Source organism: Pelodiscus sinensis, chromosome 4 (assembly GCF_049634645.1).
Source record: "Pelodiscus sinensis isolate JC-2024 chromosome 4, ASM4963464v1, whole genome shotgun sequence".
Classification (NCBI taxonomy): Eukaryota; Metazoa; Chordata; order Testudines; family Trionychidae; genus Pelodiscus; species Pelodiscus sinensis.
Window position 1 is genome coordinate 115,272,865 of NC_134714.1, and position 19,236 is coordinate 115,292,100.

The 19,236-nt window shown below is 40.2% G+C and overlaps 1 protein-coding gene across 3 annotated transcripts in view; it reads right to left on the reverse strand.

The window, feature by feature from the left end:
* Positions 1-19,236, reverse strand: part of KCNQ1 (potassium voltage-gated channel subfamily Q member 1) — a 584,035-nt gene that overhangs the window by 378,753 nt on the left and 186,046 nt on the right. For 2 of the 3 annotated variants that reach the window (XM_075928134.1, XM_075928135.1), the window contains exons 7-13: positions 15,804-15,914; positions 13,128-13,223; positions 11,989-12,117; positions 10,397-10,538; positions 7,818-7,844; positions 4,775-4,840; positions 915-1,035 (exon numbers count right to left, since the gene is read on the reverse strand). In XM_075928134.1, the coding sequence (XP_075784249.1) occupies positions 915-1,035; positions 4,775-4,840; positions 7,818-7,844; positions 10,397-10,538; positions 11,989-12,117; positions 13,128-13,223; positions 15,804-15,914 (692 nt within the window). The remainder of the gene's footprint in view (positions 1-914; positions 1,036-4,774; positions 4,841-7,817; positions 7,845-10,396; positions 10,539-11,988; positions 12,118-13,127; positions 13,224-15,803; positions 15,915-19,236) is intronic. The other variant, XM_006134905.4, reaches the window with a different exon arrangement.

Here is a 19,236-nt window from a genome sequence, read left to right on the forward strand (position 1 = left end):
GGCACACAGAACACATGTGTACCCCAAGCATGGAATACACAGAGACCAACAAGCACAGGAGTAGTCAATTTTCTTTCCTGGTTTGTTGAAGGAATCCTTAGTACTCTGAGAACTGGAGTGGGAGACTGTCTCGCAGTCTTCTACTGTAGGGGTAAAGAAAAAGGCTTCTCCCAAACATCTATCAGGTGTTTGAGTTAAATAAGCGCTAACAAACAAAACAAAACAAAACATGAAGAGTTTTAAACTAACTAAAAATCCCTTCCCCTCTCAAACTGACCAGATTTCAATCTATTTTCTCTGGTGATGCCATAATCCCACTGCATCTCCACTCTTTTTAGGACTCCTCCAGCACCAAGTAGGAAGTCAGGGCCTAATATTTCTAACATAGCAGATAAACATAAGCCTTTAAAAAAGAAACAAATATTAACAAGTGCAACCCTTTTCCTGGCCACCTTTACACAAAGCAGCAATAAAGGTACAAATGATAATTTTCTCTGTTATAGGAAGATTCTCTTTTACAGGGGCTACGGCTGAAAATGAAAGACCTATAGTTGAGAAAAAAAAAATATTTCAAGACACATATGTTGAAAACATAAAATGGGAGAATGTAACATAATCCTCACTAGAAGAGTGATTCACAAAGTACCGGTATCTATGAAAATCTTGAGTCTATCAACCACCAGCTGTCTACAGACATCAGCTAAAAACCAGAACCTTGTGTCACAGAAGAATGAACTTTTCTTTAAGTCAACATGAAGATTTATTTGCACTCAGAATATACCAATGTCAAGGTGAAACAGTTTGACTCAAATATTTGAGATGGCCTTATCAGTGCCATATTTCAGCTCCTTCAACTGCACTAGATGCACTTGTCTAAAGTCAACGATTCCCCTATTCAATAGTTAGTGACTTACTGTGAGATGTGAGTTATTGGGGTCAGCAATGTTTCACCCTCCAAGTCAAGCTCATCTGCAAAGCTGTTGGTCCTGGTGAAGGGCACCGTGTTCACATCTAAAAATGCAGGGCTCTTTTTCACTATGAGGAAATAAGCAGATAAGGGTTAGAACAGTAGGATGCTGCTGTTTTTAAAAGTCTGAATAACCGGCTTATTGCGTGTGAGGATACATTATAGTATTTCAAAAGCTAGTGGAAAAGGTACAAACAAGACAGACTTAAAAACAAAACAAGGACACTAGAAAAAATATCTGTAAACGGGACAAGGGTGCAGTGAAAGCAAACCGAGACATTCTCTTCTTGCACAAGACTTTCAGCATCTGATCATGTGACACCCTAATGCCCAGTCCTGTAGCAAAGGAGAAGCTGCTGTGCAAGAACCTCCAGTTGAGGTAGCGAATACAAAATTTTAATTTGGCGGAGTCAGGCCCATTTGGGTTAAAATGATCATTGTTCTGGGAAGGACAGGAACAGAGATCTGCTTCCCATCCGTGTGTGCCCATTAAGCATTTAAATAAAGAACACTCAGATGATTCAGGGATGGGTACTTTAGATGTAATAATGAGGAGAACTGTCTGAGAAGAATCTGACACAGTATGGACTTTTTTCTGATCTTATTTATGCTCAGACAACCTACTCATTAAGTAAAGGCATAGGTCTGCTGTCCCTTAAATCCATAGGCACTGGAAGATTTATACGCCTTAAATTAATGTTTGATACAATTTACACCCTCTTCATGTACTATCCAACATTTAGCCCAAATCAGAAGGTATAGGAAGTAATCAACACACAATTCTTGGCCATTTCATTTTGTAAGGAGAAGATCAAGTGCATGATCCTGCTCCTATAAAATTCCTTGGGGGTTTTGCTTTCACTGATTTCAAAAACCACATGATTGGGAGCATCTGGAAAAAAAAAAGAGCAAGTTTTTACTCCAATACTCGCAGCTGAAAAGCAGGGTTCCTTGATCACAGTACTACTCAAGAGCCAATTTTAGCATTAAGGTGATGGGAGTTCTATAGCAAACAATAGTGAACTCCAGCATCACCTACTTTTCCTCAGTAATATCCGTAGGATTAACACACAGCTACATTCAAGATAGAGGTTATGAAACAAAGAGCAGAAGAATTCCAGCTAAAACATACAACTTTACAAGGCCTTAAATAGTTGTGTTAAACAGACTCCTCTTTGGCTGTTATTAAATACTGAACATTCAGTGTTCTGCCAGCCATGTACGAAAACTCACTAGTTTCCTAAGTCTTAGAGGGGTAGGTAGCCACATTAATCTGTATGTGCAAAAGCAACAAGGAGTCCTGTAGCACCTTAGAGACTAACAGAGTTAGTAGGGCATTAGCGTTCGTGGGTAAAACTCACTTCATCAGATGAATCAGAGTGAAAATTATAGAGGCAGGGATAGATAGAGAGAGAGACTAGTATAACAAAAGAAGGGGGTTACTGAATAGAGCCAGACATTTAATTATTTTATTTTTCTCTCACACACACATCAGGCTTGTAAGTAGCCATAACGTGGGGGAGTTTGAGCAGCGGGATACAATCCATCAGTTTCACACAGAATATGTGTACTGAATAAGGATTTAGAATGGTTGTCTCACTACAAACCCCTCTCTTGGTATTCACACATCCCCATCAGCTGCTTTGAGTGAGCCAAATCCACACTGGTTCACACGCACATGTGTGTCTTTGTCCCCCTGCCTCTGAATTTCCACTCCAATTCATCTGATGAACTGGGTTTTACCCATGAAAGCTTATGCCCTACTAAATCTGTTAGTCTCTAAGGATACGTCTAGACTACTGAGTTTTGTCGATAAAAGTGGACTTTTGTCGACAAAAGTGGACTTTTGTCGACAAAACTATACCAGCGTCTACACTACCGCTGAGTGCTGTAGACATAACGTCGACAGGACTCAGCAGTTTTGTCGACGCTGGTAAACCTCATTTTACGAGGCATAACACCTTCTGTCGACAGAGTTATGTTGACAGAAGGTGTTATTGCCTGTAGGGTTGCGTCTAGACTACAGGGTTTTGTCGACAAAGCAGCTTGCTTTGTCGACAGAACTGAATGTGTCTAGACGCTCTATGTCGACAGAAGTTTTGTCGACAGATACTGTCGACAAAACTTCTGTCGACAAAACCCTGCAGTCCAGACATACCCTAACATGCCACAGGATTCCTTGTTGTTTTTGCAGTTTCCTAGAGAGGATTTTAAAAATCTCTTTATGCAGTCTGATTACTAAAGACGATGCTATTGAACTTAAAGCCACATGCAGTGCTTGCAAGCACTCATTACACTGTAGCTACATGAAGCAATGCTTACAAGAGGATTTCCAATTGTTCAGTTGTTACAGTTATTGCTTTCTTGTTTAAGACAGAAAAGGACAGAAATGACAGATGAAAAAGGAAGATGGAATTAATGTTGTATCCCACCTGATTTGAAAAATATAAGGATACATTCTCTCCTAGGAGTAACTAGAAGATAATAAGAGGGGAATTATATTTGCCTATTGCTTGCTTCTTTCCCCTGGAATTTTCTGGTAACTACTTAGGGACAGATTATGGCCAGCCCTGGTCTTTGAAGAATCCACTTCTACTCCCTAGGTGCTGTGCACTGTGCCATTGCTTCCTCTGAGAAGGAGAAGCAAACCTGATCTAGTGAAAAATTTGTCCTAATTCCAGATCAAAGAGCTCAGAAGAAGGTTGGATAAATTAAAAAATGTTTGTAAGTAATCTGTACTAAATTGATGGATTACTGTCTCCCCCTGCTCAAACTCACCGATAGGCTAGTTACAAGCCTGATGTGAGAGATACAGAAAAATAAAATCCTTAAATGGATGACTCATGTTTTTCTCATATGAGGTAAGTATATGGCAGTATCTGACCACCTCACACGGTTTTTATATTCTCACTGTGAAATAGGGGAAAAAAACAACAAATGGTCTGGTACCACTTTATAGACTAACAAAACATGTAGATGGTATAAGGAGCTTTTTGTGGGAACAGCCCACTTCTTCAGATGACCAGAGTTAACCCCATTTCACCAGTGGAGAATGGAAACCCAAAAAGGCTAAAGTCACATAGGAAATCTATGGAGGAGCAGGGACTCAAACCCAGGTTTCTCAAATCCTAAGAGGCTAATTGCTGATCCATACTTCCTCACAGGTATTAGATATTACTGTCTACAGATATGTTTTTAAAGATGCTTTTATAAAGAAAGGAATCCATGTTTGTGAATTGATAAAATAATGAAATAGACAATAGATGCAGTGAGGAACATCTAGTCTGAGTTGTAGGGAAGACATTACAACCATTAGAATTGAACATCTTACAATTTTCTGCCACCCTACTGTCCCAATGACTGGAAAATCAAACATTAGATTGATACAATAATTTTTTCCAACCATCTGATATTTGTGTAAGTATAACTAAGTGTTCTAGTAAAATGTTTTAAAATATATTGCTAATAGAGGATATTTTAATAAATCAACTTGGATTTCACAATTTTACCATCAGCTTAAATACAATGGGCAAATAGGTTTACTCTTTTTGTAGGGCTGATTGACGATTTTCCATTTTAACTGTTTTAACTAAATGGAAATGCACTTTCTGTGGAACATTTTGATTTTTGGTTTTCAGCTGAAAATTTTCAGGACACAGTTTAAATTTCCACTGACAAAAACGGGGAAAGGGTTGGAAACAAAAAGAAAAAAGCCCCTCATTTTGCCTGAAAGTCCAAACTTTGCAATGCAAAGACTGAATTCCTGTCAGCTGCAAAGGAAATGGATCGTTGAAATAGGAGCTTTACCTGGAGAAGGAGGTGCACTGGAAGATGACTGCTCTGCAGAAAGAGATGCCCAGGATTGCTGACGGTCTGAGTCACAGGAAAGATGCACACAGGAGACAGAAAGAAAGGAGGAGAGAAAAGAGACAGCTGGAGAGACAGCAACATGTCTTCCTTTAATGCAAAGTCTGTGTGGTATTTGTCAACTTTAAAATTAAGAAGGAAAAAGGCTAACAAAAGGAGTTTTGATTCAGGTCTTTTCATTTACTATTGATTAAATATAAGTGTTTTGATGAGTATTTTGTTCCTCTTTTCAGAATCACTGCCTCCCTGTGCCTCCCCTCCCATGCACAATGTAAGTAGGTCTATAGACTGTAGCTTAACATTCACTCATGCACCTAGCCTGTTCTGCAGCAGGATTTGGCCATAGCTCTGCCTTTGTGGAGCCATGAGTACCCCTGCATAAAGGGAAGATAATTCTGACTGACATTTCCACAGTCCATACAAGCACCAAGAAGGTAAGTCTCCTTGTGCACTACCTCTCCCAACTATATAACCAAATAAGGACCAGACTCAGTCTGGCCCTTGAAGGTCATAGTGTAACTTCTTGTCATTTTTTCTCCCACTTCAGTACATTATATTATAGGTGGACACTTTCCATTTTAACATCCTGTTCTCAATTGCTGATAGCCTTGCCAAACTTTAACCACTTGGGCTAAAATTTCCCACATCGGCTGTCTGCCTCAGACTGGGACTGATTGTGCCAAGAGACTGGGAGTCAAGGAGGGAGTACGAAGAATGACATGAGATGAGGAGCCCAGAGAGTGGGAGAGAGGGGAGAAGACTCAAGTTGGGCAAAGAGATCAGGCAGGGATATTAGGATTGTGAGTCAAGGCAAGATGAAGAGTAGGACTCAGGCAAGGAGCCCAGAAATGGGAACTCTGACTGGCTGGGCTGCAGAAAAATGGTATGTGATCACGTAATGAGAGACTTCATCGTAAGGCATATGCACAAGGAGGCTGACTTAAATTTTCACAGGCAACCTTAATGCTGGTATTTCCTACCTTTGGGGTGTTTCACTCTGCAACCTTAACATGACTGAAATGCCTTTTGTATGTAGAAATGTTCCCATGCTTGGCTCAGAGAAATTTATATTTCTGTCTTTGTTTCCTCCTCCTAAAACCATTTGGAGGACACTGGGTGCCAGGTGTTAAGTCTACCAAGTTCATTTTGTGCCTGTGTAGGAAACAGATTTTATACTTGCTGGAGAATTCTCTCTGAGAATTCCCTGTCTTGGGAGAATCTCTTGGTGACTTAAAGTAAGTAGCTATGCTGTTCCTACTCCTCTTCTCTTCTACCCCTTCTACCACCAGAATTGCACTGATTGAGATAAGGAGGGGAAAAGTGCTAAGGACAGTATGGGAGGGAGGTTCTATTATGCTTTGGGGGTGCAAATTAAAGCTGCATCTCCATTCTCCCTGCAGCTTTGAGTTATACTACCAGGATCAGGGTAGAGCAGAATCAGGGAGCTACAATGAGCTTCCTCTCATCCCTCCATCACCACTATGCCTGGGTTCTGTGTGGGTACAGTGGAGAATTCAGCCCTGTATACATCTGAACAGAATAATCCAGTTCTGGAGTATTTAGATTCAATTATCTACTGCTTAAGTCAATGGGTGTTTGCCATTGTCTTCAATGGTTGCAGGTACTTATGTTACTATCACTGAAGTATTGATGGTTTTGCACAGCTCTTTCTCTAACTCTAAAACTATGTAGGAAACACTGAAAATGTAACTTATAAGGAAACACTCATAAGAAAACTGCACTATGACCATACTGAGAAAAAGCACATGGACATAATGGCATAAACAAAGAATCCAGACTGCCGTTATTTTCTGCAAAAAGAGAAAGTGTATTATTTAATTTTCAGGTGCCCACTTATCATCACAAATGCCTAAGTACATTTTTATAGAGGTATTCTCTTGTGCATGCATTTTTGTGTGAATGAAAGCGGAGGTGATGCCTGGAAATTTTGCTGGTGCCACACTATTTGCTTACAAAATGACACTAGTTCAATCACAGGTTGTTTAGTCATTTTTACAAAAGAGTATAGCTGGGTTAAGAATGAAGCAAGGAATGGATGGTGTCCACCACTGAACCAACAAATAAAAAAAACTTACTATATATTTTAGAAATGTCCATCTGTCCTTCCATCTGTGAGTGCATTTGTTCAAGAACTCCTCCTAAACATTAAGAGCTAGGACCACCAAATTTGGTATGCAGTTTTCTCTTATCATAACTTAAGGGAAAGGAAGGGTTTGGTTGTGTCAGGACAATAGGATGTGCCTGGAATTTGACTGTTTCTCATAAAATGGAAAGGGAGGGGTCTGGCAGGAGGGACAGTTATACTACAGAAGGACCACAGGGAGGCAGCAAGGGGCCAGAGATGGAGACGGAGCAACTCTAACCCCACTGGGCTAGCAGGAGGCAGGAGTGGAGAAAGGGACAGCTAGCTACTACATATTTCAGACGGTTTGTCTGTTTAAGTGTCTGTTTGTAGGACATGCACCACTCCCCTGGCCATGCCTTCTGTAGCTACAGACAGGCACAGGCACTTCTCACCTAGCCCCAAGCTGTTGAGGTGAGAGAGGGCTGGCATTGTCACTCAAGGCAGCCTGAATATTGAACTCCTCATTCCCAAACTCACCCAGAGCAATGATTTAAATGAAGAAAAACAAAACTCATTTGAGTTAAGGACCCATACAATGCTGAGTAAATCTTCTAGTATGTAAGTTAGTAAATAAATATTAATAATATTTATAATATAATATTAATTAACTTAATACATATTTTATTAAAACATGTCCTCATAATCAGCTTTTTAATTATATTGTGATTGTGACCAGATGTGGGAGAAATAACATTTCTGTCTCACACACAGTCTTGAGTAGTGAAGAGATCATAGCAAGCTATTTGTCATTAGGCACACACAGAAGAGCACATCACAAGCTATGTTACATTGTCAAAGTCTGGCATGCTGTATATAAAATTATTTTCCTCAACTTACCAAGCCACTTTAACATTCCTGTTTGTCCTGTACACTTGTAAGAGTTTTGTGAGAACAAAACACAGATCAAAAGAAAACAAAAGAAGTGTCAGAAGAAATGAGGAAAACTTTTGATTGATAGCTTAAGAGTTGGTTCTGAAGGGACACTAGTATTTGCTTGCAAATCATATGTCCCCTTACTACATTTAGGGACACAAAATCTCCATGATGGGACTTGGCAAATTAAGCCATTCATAAAATTACCACATTGTGCTGTTTTGTGGGCAGATATTTCTTAATGGTTGACCTATCCTTATTCACCTACTAACTACAATAGCATTTGGCACAACAGCGTTTAAGTGGCCATTGTTACTAAGGAGAAGCTCAGGAAGACTGAAAAAACAGGGAAGTTGCAGAATAGGGCTGTAGTACACCAGAGTGACATCGAGAGATTAGACTTTCTGCCTGAGCTAAAACATACCTGGTTTCAATAAACACTGCAATCATCTCCTCGTTTTAATGACTATTAAATTTAAACAAAGTCAGCCAAGTTTCTGAAGAAAAATTTAAGAGCTTAAAAATCAATATGATCTGTAAAATGTACCTTTAAAATTATACCTTATTTGATGTAGTTAATGTTCTTTTAGCCAGAATTAAAACATAAAACAGCTTTTAATACAATAAAAAGAAATGTAAAATAACTGATGAATTTACAATGCAACTTCAAAAGCAACAAGATTCTAATTGCAACAGGACTATAAAACAGGTTCCTTTCTCCTTCCATATGGATCGATGACCTAGATAATTCAGAAGAACCTACATTGATGAAAAGTGCTGTCTATAATAGCTAGATGGTATTATTATAAAACCATATTAGATGAACTTGAAATAATAGCTTTCTGCCTCCAAACCCAAACCAAGGTGGGGAAAAGGGAATACATAGCTTGCAGTGACAGACCAGATTTCAAGAACAGTCATGGGTCACTGTTTAAAGCTGGGTGTTAGCAGATATGGTTCACCTGAATTTAATTTGGGAAGAGAACATAGGACTGGAAGGCTACATCTACGCTGCAGCTCTATTTCAGGACACCTTCAGTATTCCGAAACAGCTATTCTGTGTCTTTTGAGTGTGCCCGTTATTTCAAAATATAACAGGCTCACTTTTCCAACATTCCTGTAAACCTCATTCTGCAAGGAGTAAGGGATGTTTCAGAATAGTGATTTATTTCGAAATAAGTGCTGTGTAGAAAGTGCCAAATTTCAAAATTAACTCTAAATAAGCTACACAATTTTCATAGCTCAAACTGTATAGCTTATTTTGAGCTATGGGTGCAGTGTAGACACATCCTATGTGACCTCAGAGGTCCTCTAGTCCTGTCCTCCACATGGGAGATGATGGAGACGCATTCATGGCTAGCTACAAGTACTACTTATAAGCTGGAGAACTAAGTGGCTTTGGCATCAGTTGCAAAGAATGTACTTTTCCTGTCAGTTAGGAGAAACCTTCAACCTTGTCCTGTCTGCATTTTCACTAGGGAGTACGTCTACATAGCAGCGTTATTTTGAAATAACTGATGTTATTCCGAATGTATATAGTGCGAGTCTACACTACAAGGCTTTATTTTGAAATAATGTCAAGCTGGAGGACTTCTTACTCCCACTCATAGTAACCCTCATTTCACAAGGAGTAATGGACAGTGGCGTAGTGATAGAGGAGCAGTTGCCTCCGGGCACCATGCTAGAGAGGCGTCAATTTAGCAGTAGAGGGAAGAACGGCGCTAGGAGTCCTAGGACCCTGTGGGTGCCAGCCAGACATGAGAGGGAAGGACAGCACTAGGACCCAGCAGGCACCAGCTACTTCTGCACCTGCAGGATATTGAAACTGAGCATGAAGCACCTGGCGGGGGTAGCGCACAGGACAGGGGTTCAGGTGGAGCATGCGCAGAATGCAGCTGGCACACAGGCCCCGTCTGTGTTACAACCCCCACAATCCCCTTCACCGCCAGTCAGTCCAAAGCGCCGCCCATTGGGCTGCAGCATCCAGGTTATCAACTGTAGCCCGCCCCTCCGAGAAACCACAGCTGCTGATTGGCCAGAGGGAGTATCAGTCTGGCTGGAAGTGGACTAGCCCGATGCACCGGAGGGAGCCCCATGTGGCTGCGGGACAGACAAGGGGGAGGGTTTGGCTGGGGGCTAGTGGGCGTAAATTTTGCCTTTGCCCCATGGCACCTAACACCCTTGCCACTGGTAATGGAAGTCAAAGGAAGAGTGTTCTTTCTTTACTTCCTGCTGTGTAAACAGCACCAAAAGCTGAGTTAAGTTATTTCGACTTCAGCTACGCAATTGACATAGCTGAAGTTGTGTAGCTTAATTTGACTTTAGCCCTGCTGTGTAAACGTCCCCTAGGAGAGCTATTGGGCCTCATCAAGACCAACTAGTGGCCAAAGCATGGATAGAAAATAATCCTTGTTTGGACTCCTAAGAAAGTGGGAGGGAGCAGGTCTTCTCTCATACATGACACTAACCATTGAAACTTAGTTCATTTGTGTAATTAATACATAGCCCAGTATTTTGCAGAATGTTATAAAGGAATTTCTTACCAGAATTTTCATATGCATCAATACTGAAATCAGATTTCCGATCATCCACCACATGGTCGTAAGTGATATGTGGAACGGTTAACATTTTATCTGGGGAAGAAGGTCCATTGTCCTTCTCAGTCTTAAACTTCTTCTTCTTCACCTAAAAATATGAACACAAATTAGATCTCTTGTAAGAATAAGGGATGTAAAATCCCATTTAAATGCGCCATGGGTGGGGGTGGCTGCTCTAGGTATGCTGGGCATTGGTTAACCAGTTACTTGGTTAGCATGTCAGTAAGGCAATACTTCCCAGGTAACTGGATAATTGGTTAACCCTTTAGATCTCTAGTAAGAATACACATTAGATTGCCCCGATAATGAAATTTACTTGTCAAGTATCAGAGGGGTAGCCGTGTTAGTCTGAATCTGCAAAAGCAGCGAGGAGTCCTATGGCACCTTATAGACTAACCGGAGCGTTGGAGCATAAGCTTTCATGGCCAAAGACCCACTTCGTCAGATGTATGTGACGAAGTGGATCTTCATCCCATGCATCTGACGAAGTGGGTCTTTGCCCACAAAAGCCTACGCTCCAACACTGCGGTTAGTCTATAAGGTGCCACAGGACTCCTCGCCGCTTTTGGAAATTTACTTAGTTAACCACAGAGGAGACTCTGACCTTTTAAAATCTCCCATCACATGAATAGAATGTTAAACTTGACGTCCTGGACAAGTTATAAATTGTGTAAATGCAGTCTGCCCACCAGAATTCTAGTTTCACTTGGATTACAGTATTACCTTTCATTTCTTGACTATAAAGAGGTAGCCTGTCACCTTTAAGGAGAAAGGGCCTGGATCAGCAAAACCCTGTTCTAAGGCTGGTCCTTTAAGGAAAAGTGTTCTATAGGAGGATCAGCTGTCGAGCTAGGAATAGAAGTCAGGTGTCTAGTCAGGCGACTATACACTCAGCTGATAGAAAAATTGCATGGAGCTCAGTCACAGGTTGGTGGAAAGGAGTGAGAAATAGCACTTGTGAATCTAGAGTCCAGAAAGACTTGGATGGAGGCTCCCTGGAGCAAAACCTGCACCTCCATGTGGATAAACCAGGAAAGTTGATGAAGATTTCAGAAAAGCCCCAAGAAGGAGGGCTGTGGTCACCCTGTCTTAGGAGTCCTGTTTTTAGGGCTCCCAGCACCCAGAAGCCATGGTAGAAGGTGGGTATGGGCACCCTTTATGCTACTCCTCTGGTAGAGGTTGCAACATGTGGGTATTTGCATGTTTGCATAAAGCAAGTTTAGGAAGGCCTCTACTTTTTGGATAATTGATCCTCATGCTTGTGGCAAAGCAAGTAGGACAACTTTTTTTTTCAGATTTCATCCCAAAAAATCCCAAACATGTATATCATAGAACTCAGTTGTATCTGCCTACTACAGTTCAGTTTACCTTACCAGATATTTATTACAATTATACTATACATACACAGTTACCATTGCAATATCCTGTAAGACAAATACAATTTATAGCCTCTGGAGAGTGAGCAAATTCCATCTACTCTACCAAGCAAATGTATTCACTGAACTACCAAAATGGGAAAAGAAATCAAGGTTACTTACTGATACCATTGCTGATTTCTTTGGTTTTGGACTAGGTGACATCAAATGATAATTTCTTGCAGGTTTTCTTACGTATATTTTCCATGTAGAAGAATCTGGGTTTTCTGCTGCATAGCACCTCCATGCAGTCTAAAATAATTGTTAGCAGTACAATTATTACAATAGAGCATTGTTAGAGCTACTAAAATGTGATTTTCTTGAAAGTTAAAGAGGATATTAGAAATTATTGATGTGTTCAGGTTCCTTCAGAAACATAGAGAAATGTATCATTGGGCTTTGTGGAAAATCCTCATTTTGTAAATTCAATCCATCTAATTTAAAATTGTTTGATAAATAAAAAAGAGGGAGAAATGTGCATGTAAGCACTTTTTATTGCAATAAGCAGGATTAGGATAACACGAAGAGGGTATTCTGGTGGGAAGCCCTCTGGGCTGGGACAGAAGAGACCTCAGTTGAATTCTCTGCTCTGCATGGACTACCTGCGTGGCCTTGTTTGGGCTTATCACTCAATCTATCCTCTGCATCAGGTCACTATTTGTAAAATGGAATTTTCTAGACTGCCTGACCTCCCAGGAAGTCAGCTCCATGAGTAGTTGGCTCCCCAACAATCTACTTGATGAAGAGCAAGGAAGCTAGAATTCCCAATCTCTACAACAGTCTTCCTGGTAGGCTGCTGGAGTTACCCTGGTGAGTTGTACTCCTGGAAGCCTAGGGAGCAGAGACCAAAAATTTTCCATTTTGGCTCCTCCAAACTAGAATTTTTTGAGCGTGTTCCTCCCATGGGAAATTTTGCATATCCAGCATTCTTTTTAGACTTGTAATAGGTTTTGGGTTGTCTTTTTTTTTTTTTTAACTGAAAATGCAAAAATGTTCTGTAGGATAGAAAATTTGGTTGCTACAAAGTACTAATCTGTAGTTGTTGCGAGATGAAATGAGAGTATTGTTGATCAGCTCTAACAATTATAGCATCAAACAACCAACGATTTATAGGATATTTTTCTGCAATAAATATTTCCAATTGCTTGAGCCTTTAAGGGTGGGATTTTCAGTCACCTAGCACATCTGGATTTCCAATTCATTTTAACACTGAAATAAAAAAGGAGACAATACATGAATTTAAAATGTAGCAGCTTAGGTACCTGAATGAGAGATGCAGCAGCTGGGATTTGACGGTTAAAGTGTTTCTGTCTTTGTTTCTGTTGTACCTTCAGGGCAAAGCCTGACCCAAGAATTCCCTATGGGAAGAAAGAAAATAAAGATCTAGCTTTTTAGGAAAAAAAATATTTCAACAATCTGGCCAAATTACATCACATTAATAAAACTGTTTTCAGCATCATAAAACAACTTAACTAATTATTCAAGGGAAATAACTTAATGTGTAGTAGTTTTCAGTCTCAATTGGTATTACTTCTTGGAACTTACAATGTTAGTTCTTCTGTGGCCTGATCCAAAGCCCATACAAGTCAATGGGAATCTTTCAGCTTTAGAATAATAAAAGTAAGTAGATGGTATTTAAGAGTCTGAAAACCACAAAAATGTTTGTGCAGATGAAGAGTCAAATTTGAAAGAGAATCTTTACCCTGATTTGCCTATCCCTGCAGTGTGATGAGAAGTCAAGTATAGGTGCTTGTGTATTATTAAGTCATAAGCAAGTCTCTTTGGATGCATCTGTAGTTAGGGTTGCCAGATGGTTTACCAAAAATACTGAACACGCCCCCCTCAAAAGAAAAGCCAAAAAAACCAAACCACCGGGGAAGAAATTCTGTTGAGGAAAAAAAGGGGGAGACCAAAGTTGTTGAGGAAAAAAAAAGGACCCCGAGAGTTGTTAAGCAAAAAAATTAACACATTTTTAAAAACCATGTGGCCCCTTTAAGAAATGCTTTTGAGGCTTTTTGGCCCTAACAGGCTGCCAGAGACCTTCCACTATCTTGTCTCCCTGCTCCGGACTGGACAGCTCCCCTGCGGAACCTGGTAAGCACCCGGGATTTTCGCTTCCTGGCTGGGAAAAAAAAACAGAAAATACTGGACATTTTAGGTGTCCGGTATTTTCTGAATTTTTTTATAGGACAGGAGGTGAAAATACCAGACTGTCCAGATCAATACCGGACACCTGGCAACCCTAACTGTAGTAGCAAAATTGGGACCTATGATTCTCCACAAGTAGTAACAATTGTGAAAGCAGCAGTGTTTTCAGGTCTCAGGTGAGTTTATCACCAGGACATCTGATCCTACTGAAGAGCAATCAAAATATAAGGAAAACTACTCAGTCATTCCAAAGGTAAGCATAGTCCACTTCTCTTGTTTCGTTAGCACCTCCTCTGTGGAGACATTTAACGTAAGGTTTAATGACATAGTGGTAAAAACAATGGAGAACTGGAACGGCACCACTAAAGAATATTGGGTTCTAATAATCCCAGCATAGGCAAGACCCCAGGACAGCTGGCTATGTCAGTTTGACTGAACTGATGTCTGCAACTCACCAAATGTTCCAATTAGAAATTAACAGAAAATGCATTTTATTATCTTTGAAAACCATTGAACAGAAGCCACAGGGGTGATGGTGATTAAACAAGTGAACTGTACTGCATTAGAAGCATACAAGCCTTAATATAAACAAACTATTATTACCAGGAGGAAAACACACAACTTCTGTTAGTTGCTCCTGCCACTGTGGGGAAGCAGATCGTAATAAAATGATCGTGCTCTGCTTCCCCTGAAGCTCCTGCCACCACAGGAAGTGCAGGACCCCCAAATTGCTTCTCTCCCTGGGACTCACAAAGCTGCACCCTAGGGGACAGTATGCCATGAGGGGGAGAGGGTGGGACAATAGTGGGAAGAGGTGGTACTTGGGAGCCAGTAATGGACAGGCCTACCCAGCCCACCAAGGATGTGTCTAAACTACATTGCTCCATCGATGAAGCCATGTAGATTAGGCTGATCAGCAAAGGGAAATGAAGCCGCGATTTAAATAATCGCGGCTTCATTTAAATTTAAACAGCTGCCGTGCTGAGCCGACAAACAGCTGAGCAGCTGTTTGTCGGCTCAGCGCGCTAGTCTGGATGCTCCCGCGCCGACCTGAAAGCCCTTTATCAACCTCCCCGTTATGCCTCATTGGATGAGGTTTACCGGGGAGGTCAATAAAGGGCTTTCAGGTCGGCAGGGGAGCATCCAGACTAGCGCGCTGAGCCGACAAACAGTGATCAGCTGTTTGTTGGCTCAGCACGGCAGCCATTTAAATTTAAATGAAGCCGCGATTATTTAAATCGCGGCTTCATTTCCCTTTGCCGAACAAACAAATCTACATGGCTCCGTCGACGGAGCTATGTAGTTTAGACGTACCCTAAGAGTCCACGGCCAGATTGCACAATTACTCCAGGTGGGGCTGGCCCACGGGCGGGGAGTGTGAAACTTCTGATTTAAACCCACTGCCATCAATGACACTTAAGCACATGCTGTAGTGCTTTGGGTTTATCAGGGCTTTAAAAAACTAAAACATCAGCATTAGTGCACTCACAACAAACAACTACCATGTGAATTTGATCTACTGTACACCTTTCAAACTTGAAGAGAACGGTGATCTCATTTAAACTTTCATTTTTAAGCTAAAAAACTGCTTCAAGGAGCACTCTTAACAAATGTAAACTGCACCAAATATAGCACTATGTAGTAAGGAAGCACTTGAGTTCTTTTTAGCTACTTTTGAAATTTTTAAATAAGTTTGGAAGTTGAAAATATTATTCTTAAAATATACAACAATCCATTAATTCCTTTAAGAACAAACTACCAAGAAAAAAAAAATCCAGAAGAGAACCTACCGCAGGAAGGGCAAAAAACGAGATAGCAAACACAGAAAAACAAGATGCAATGGTCTTTCCTATCCACGTCTGAGGTACCTTATCCCCATAACCTATAGTCGTAACAGTCACCTGTAAAGAGAAGTGCATATGGCATTACCAAAAACATTAACATAGCCTTCATTCACTTCTTGACATGCAGATTCAGTTTGTTACAATCAGAGGTGCAGAATTATGCACAAGTGTATTTTTTGCATAAAGCTTTTATGTGTATTAAGAACTCTTTGCTGATATTAAATTCTAGTGCCGATCAAAAGTTTTTCCACACAGAAAAAAAAGTATACTTTTTTTAAAAGTTCGTTTTTAAAAAAACATTTGGTTTCATTTGAAATTTTTCATTTAAAAATATGGAAGGAAACTTTTGATAAGAGTTTAGTCTGTTCTTCAGTTTTTTTCCTCTCTTTCTCCTTGCTATGTGTTTTTGCTGTTTCTGGGGGCTTGTTTTCAGTTTTTATTTTGAAGGCTTTTTGTTTTGTTTTGTTTTGTTTTTATGGGAAAAGGGACGAGAGATTGCACTGCAGTGTTGAATTGGTAAGATTAGTCACATGGTAGGATTTTTCAAAATGGAATCTTTTTATTTGTGAAAATTCTTGTTTTGGGGGAAAAATTTTTATAAAACACTAACTTCCAATGGCATCTTCCCCTCCGTTTTTTCTTCAATAAGGTACATTACATTTTTTCGATCTATGTATTTATATGAAAGCTGTGTAGGGCATTTTTCAACATCATGAGTAACACTGAAAACAAAAATTTGGTACTGTTCAATTAAGACCGTTTTCAAATTAAGGTCATAATTCTGGGTCTTGTCACACAGAACATACAAAGCTCATTGAAAACAATGGGGCTTCATGAGGCTGCAGCTACAGGGCTGGATTGTAAACTGCTTCCAATATTTTCATAGGGCTTTGACCAGGATCTCTCAATAAGCTTGTCCTTTAGCTATGCCAGGCTCATGGATTCTTATTTTAATATCTAACAGAGGTGGTGGAGTGCCCTGAAAGACAGATGATGGTTGTAATATCAGCTGGGATGTCTGATGCTCAGATTTATTAACCTCTAAGGGAGGCTATGTTTCAGCATTTATAAAATAACTTTGCTACTATGTATTATATATTTTTAGACAGGAAGACTCCTTATTTTGGGCAGCTGGAAGTTATTAGACATTGGTCCTACTCCCATTTTTCCCATGGTCTGTATGACTTTGGGGAAGTCAATTCACCCCTCTGTGCTTGCTTCCCCATTCACTGAATTAAAAAAAAGAGAGAGAGAGAACAGGAAATTTAAACAAAGTACATGTTAACGTGTTGCAAAGTACAGGCATTGACTTGTCTTCATGAGTTGGAAAACTTTACACTCTTCCTTCAGCAAACATTGCCAGCCCAGTTCTGCTCAAGACTAAATTGCTGATTTTATTTACATGCAGGAGATGTTTGCTAAGATTACTTCATGGCTCTTACATGTAAAGAACACATGCATTGAATCTGTACAATACCATACAGGGTAATTCTGAGATACATTAGTGCATAATGTTGATGTAAGGAGCAAGGGCCAAACTGGAGAAATTTCTGTACCGTAACAAATCCCTAAAACTCACATAATATGTCAGCATAAACTACAAAACAACTTAACATGCAACACAAAGGAAACACCTGCAAGTTAGGTTTTCACAATACTGATGTGAAGATTACCACAATACTGGTGGAGCATAGTAAGGCTTATTAAGACTAGACCAAGTAATTATTTACAGGAAGTCATGGGTTTCCCCTGTGTGCAGCAGAAATAATGGAATCGAATATAACAATAACAACAACAGTGCAGTAGGTGTAAATTCAGCCCCCAAGACCAATTAAAATTCCCACCAGGTTTGGAAGCTAGGTATTCTATTGGGTAATTTTATCTGGTGGCTACATGTCCTAGTGACATGTCACTGGGACTGGAAAATGGGAATGTGGGTTCTAATGTAAACTATTCCATTAATTTGGGCAATGACCTTGGACAACTCACTACACCTCCGTCTGGCTTGCTTCCCCTCCCACCCTTTGTCATCTGTAATAGAAATAACGATAACAATTAATTCAGTACAGCATGTTTCCACTTGGACGTCTGTGCCAGTGGTTGTCAGCTATTAATGATATTTTACACCCATGATATTTGCTTCCCAAAGTGAATTCAATTATGAGTTGAATTATGAAACATCTGAGAATGCAATTTATTAATGTTTTTATCTCTGTAAAATATACATCACAAAAATTAACAGTTACCAACTCACTTATGCTGCAAATTCACTGCAAGTCACAGCTATATACTCTCTAACATATATTTACCATATATACTTGATCATAAGCCAATTTTTTTTTTGTAAAAAATGACAATAAAGAGCAGGGGTCAACTTACGAATGGGTCATTGCGTTTTACCAATTTTTTTAACTTGGGGGGTGGGGGAGGAGTGCACAACAGACTTCAGTTCCCAGCCCAGCAGGGAAGCTACTAGTGCCCAGGATGTTTTATGTACCTGGAGTTAGGGATGTATGGGACTAGTTGAGCAGCTGATTCCCAGCTCATGCCCGGTCCCCTGCTGTGCCTATGCTTTTTAAATGGAGTAAAAGCTGCTTGGACACTGGGGGTGGGACTTGATTAGCTGATTAAACACAATTTAACATCCCTTCCTGGAGTGTCTAGAGCTCTTGAGCTCCCATTGGCTGCTGTTCACTGTACCCAGCCAATAGGAGTTGTGGGAAGTGTCACAGGACAAGGGATATGCTGGCTGCCACTTCCCGCCGCTCCTGTTGGCCAGAAATGGCGAATCACAGACACTGGGAGCTGCAGGACTGCATGCCCACAGACACTCCAGGTAAACAAAATGTGCTGACATTCTAGTGGGCTAACACTGACAAGCAGGGACTGGAGTTTGCAAACCGCTGGTGCAGAGTCGGCTTATGAACAAGTCATTGTGATTTTTTTACAATTTTTTTTTTTACTTGGGAGAGTTAGCTTATGAATGAATGGGCTTATGGTTGAGTATATTCGATATTTTAAAAAATTATAAAAACCCAATATTTAATTTCACTGAAATGTAGCATATTTTCAAACCTTCATCCCCCTCTCCAAAAAATACATTAAGGGCTTGTTCCTGCATAATGTAAACTGTATGAATAAATGCATAGGCAGAATTCAGGGGAACCCTATCTTGCATCAATGAGATTTCAGTGATCCATCTATCAAGTTACTCCTGTCTTGTAACAGAACTAGTGTCAAAAGGTGGATATAGCCTTGGGCCAGATTTTCAAAAGTATTTAGTTGCTTAATAATGCAGATAGGTCCTTTTGAAATCCCACTGGAACCCTAAGTATTGCAAAAACACATGGAATGTCACTAAAGATTCCCGTCTCCCTCC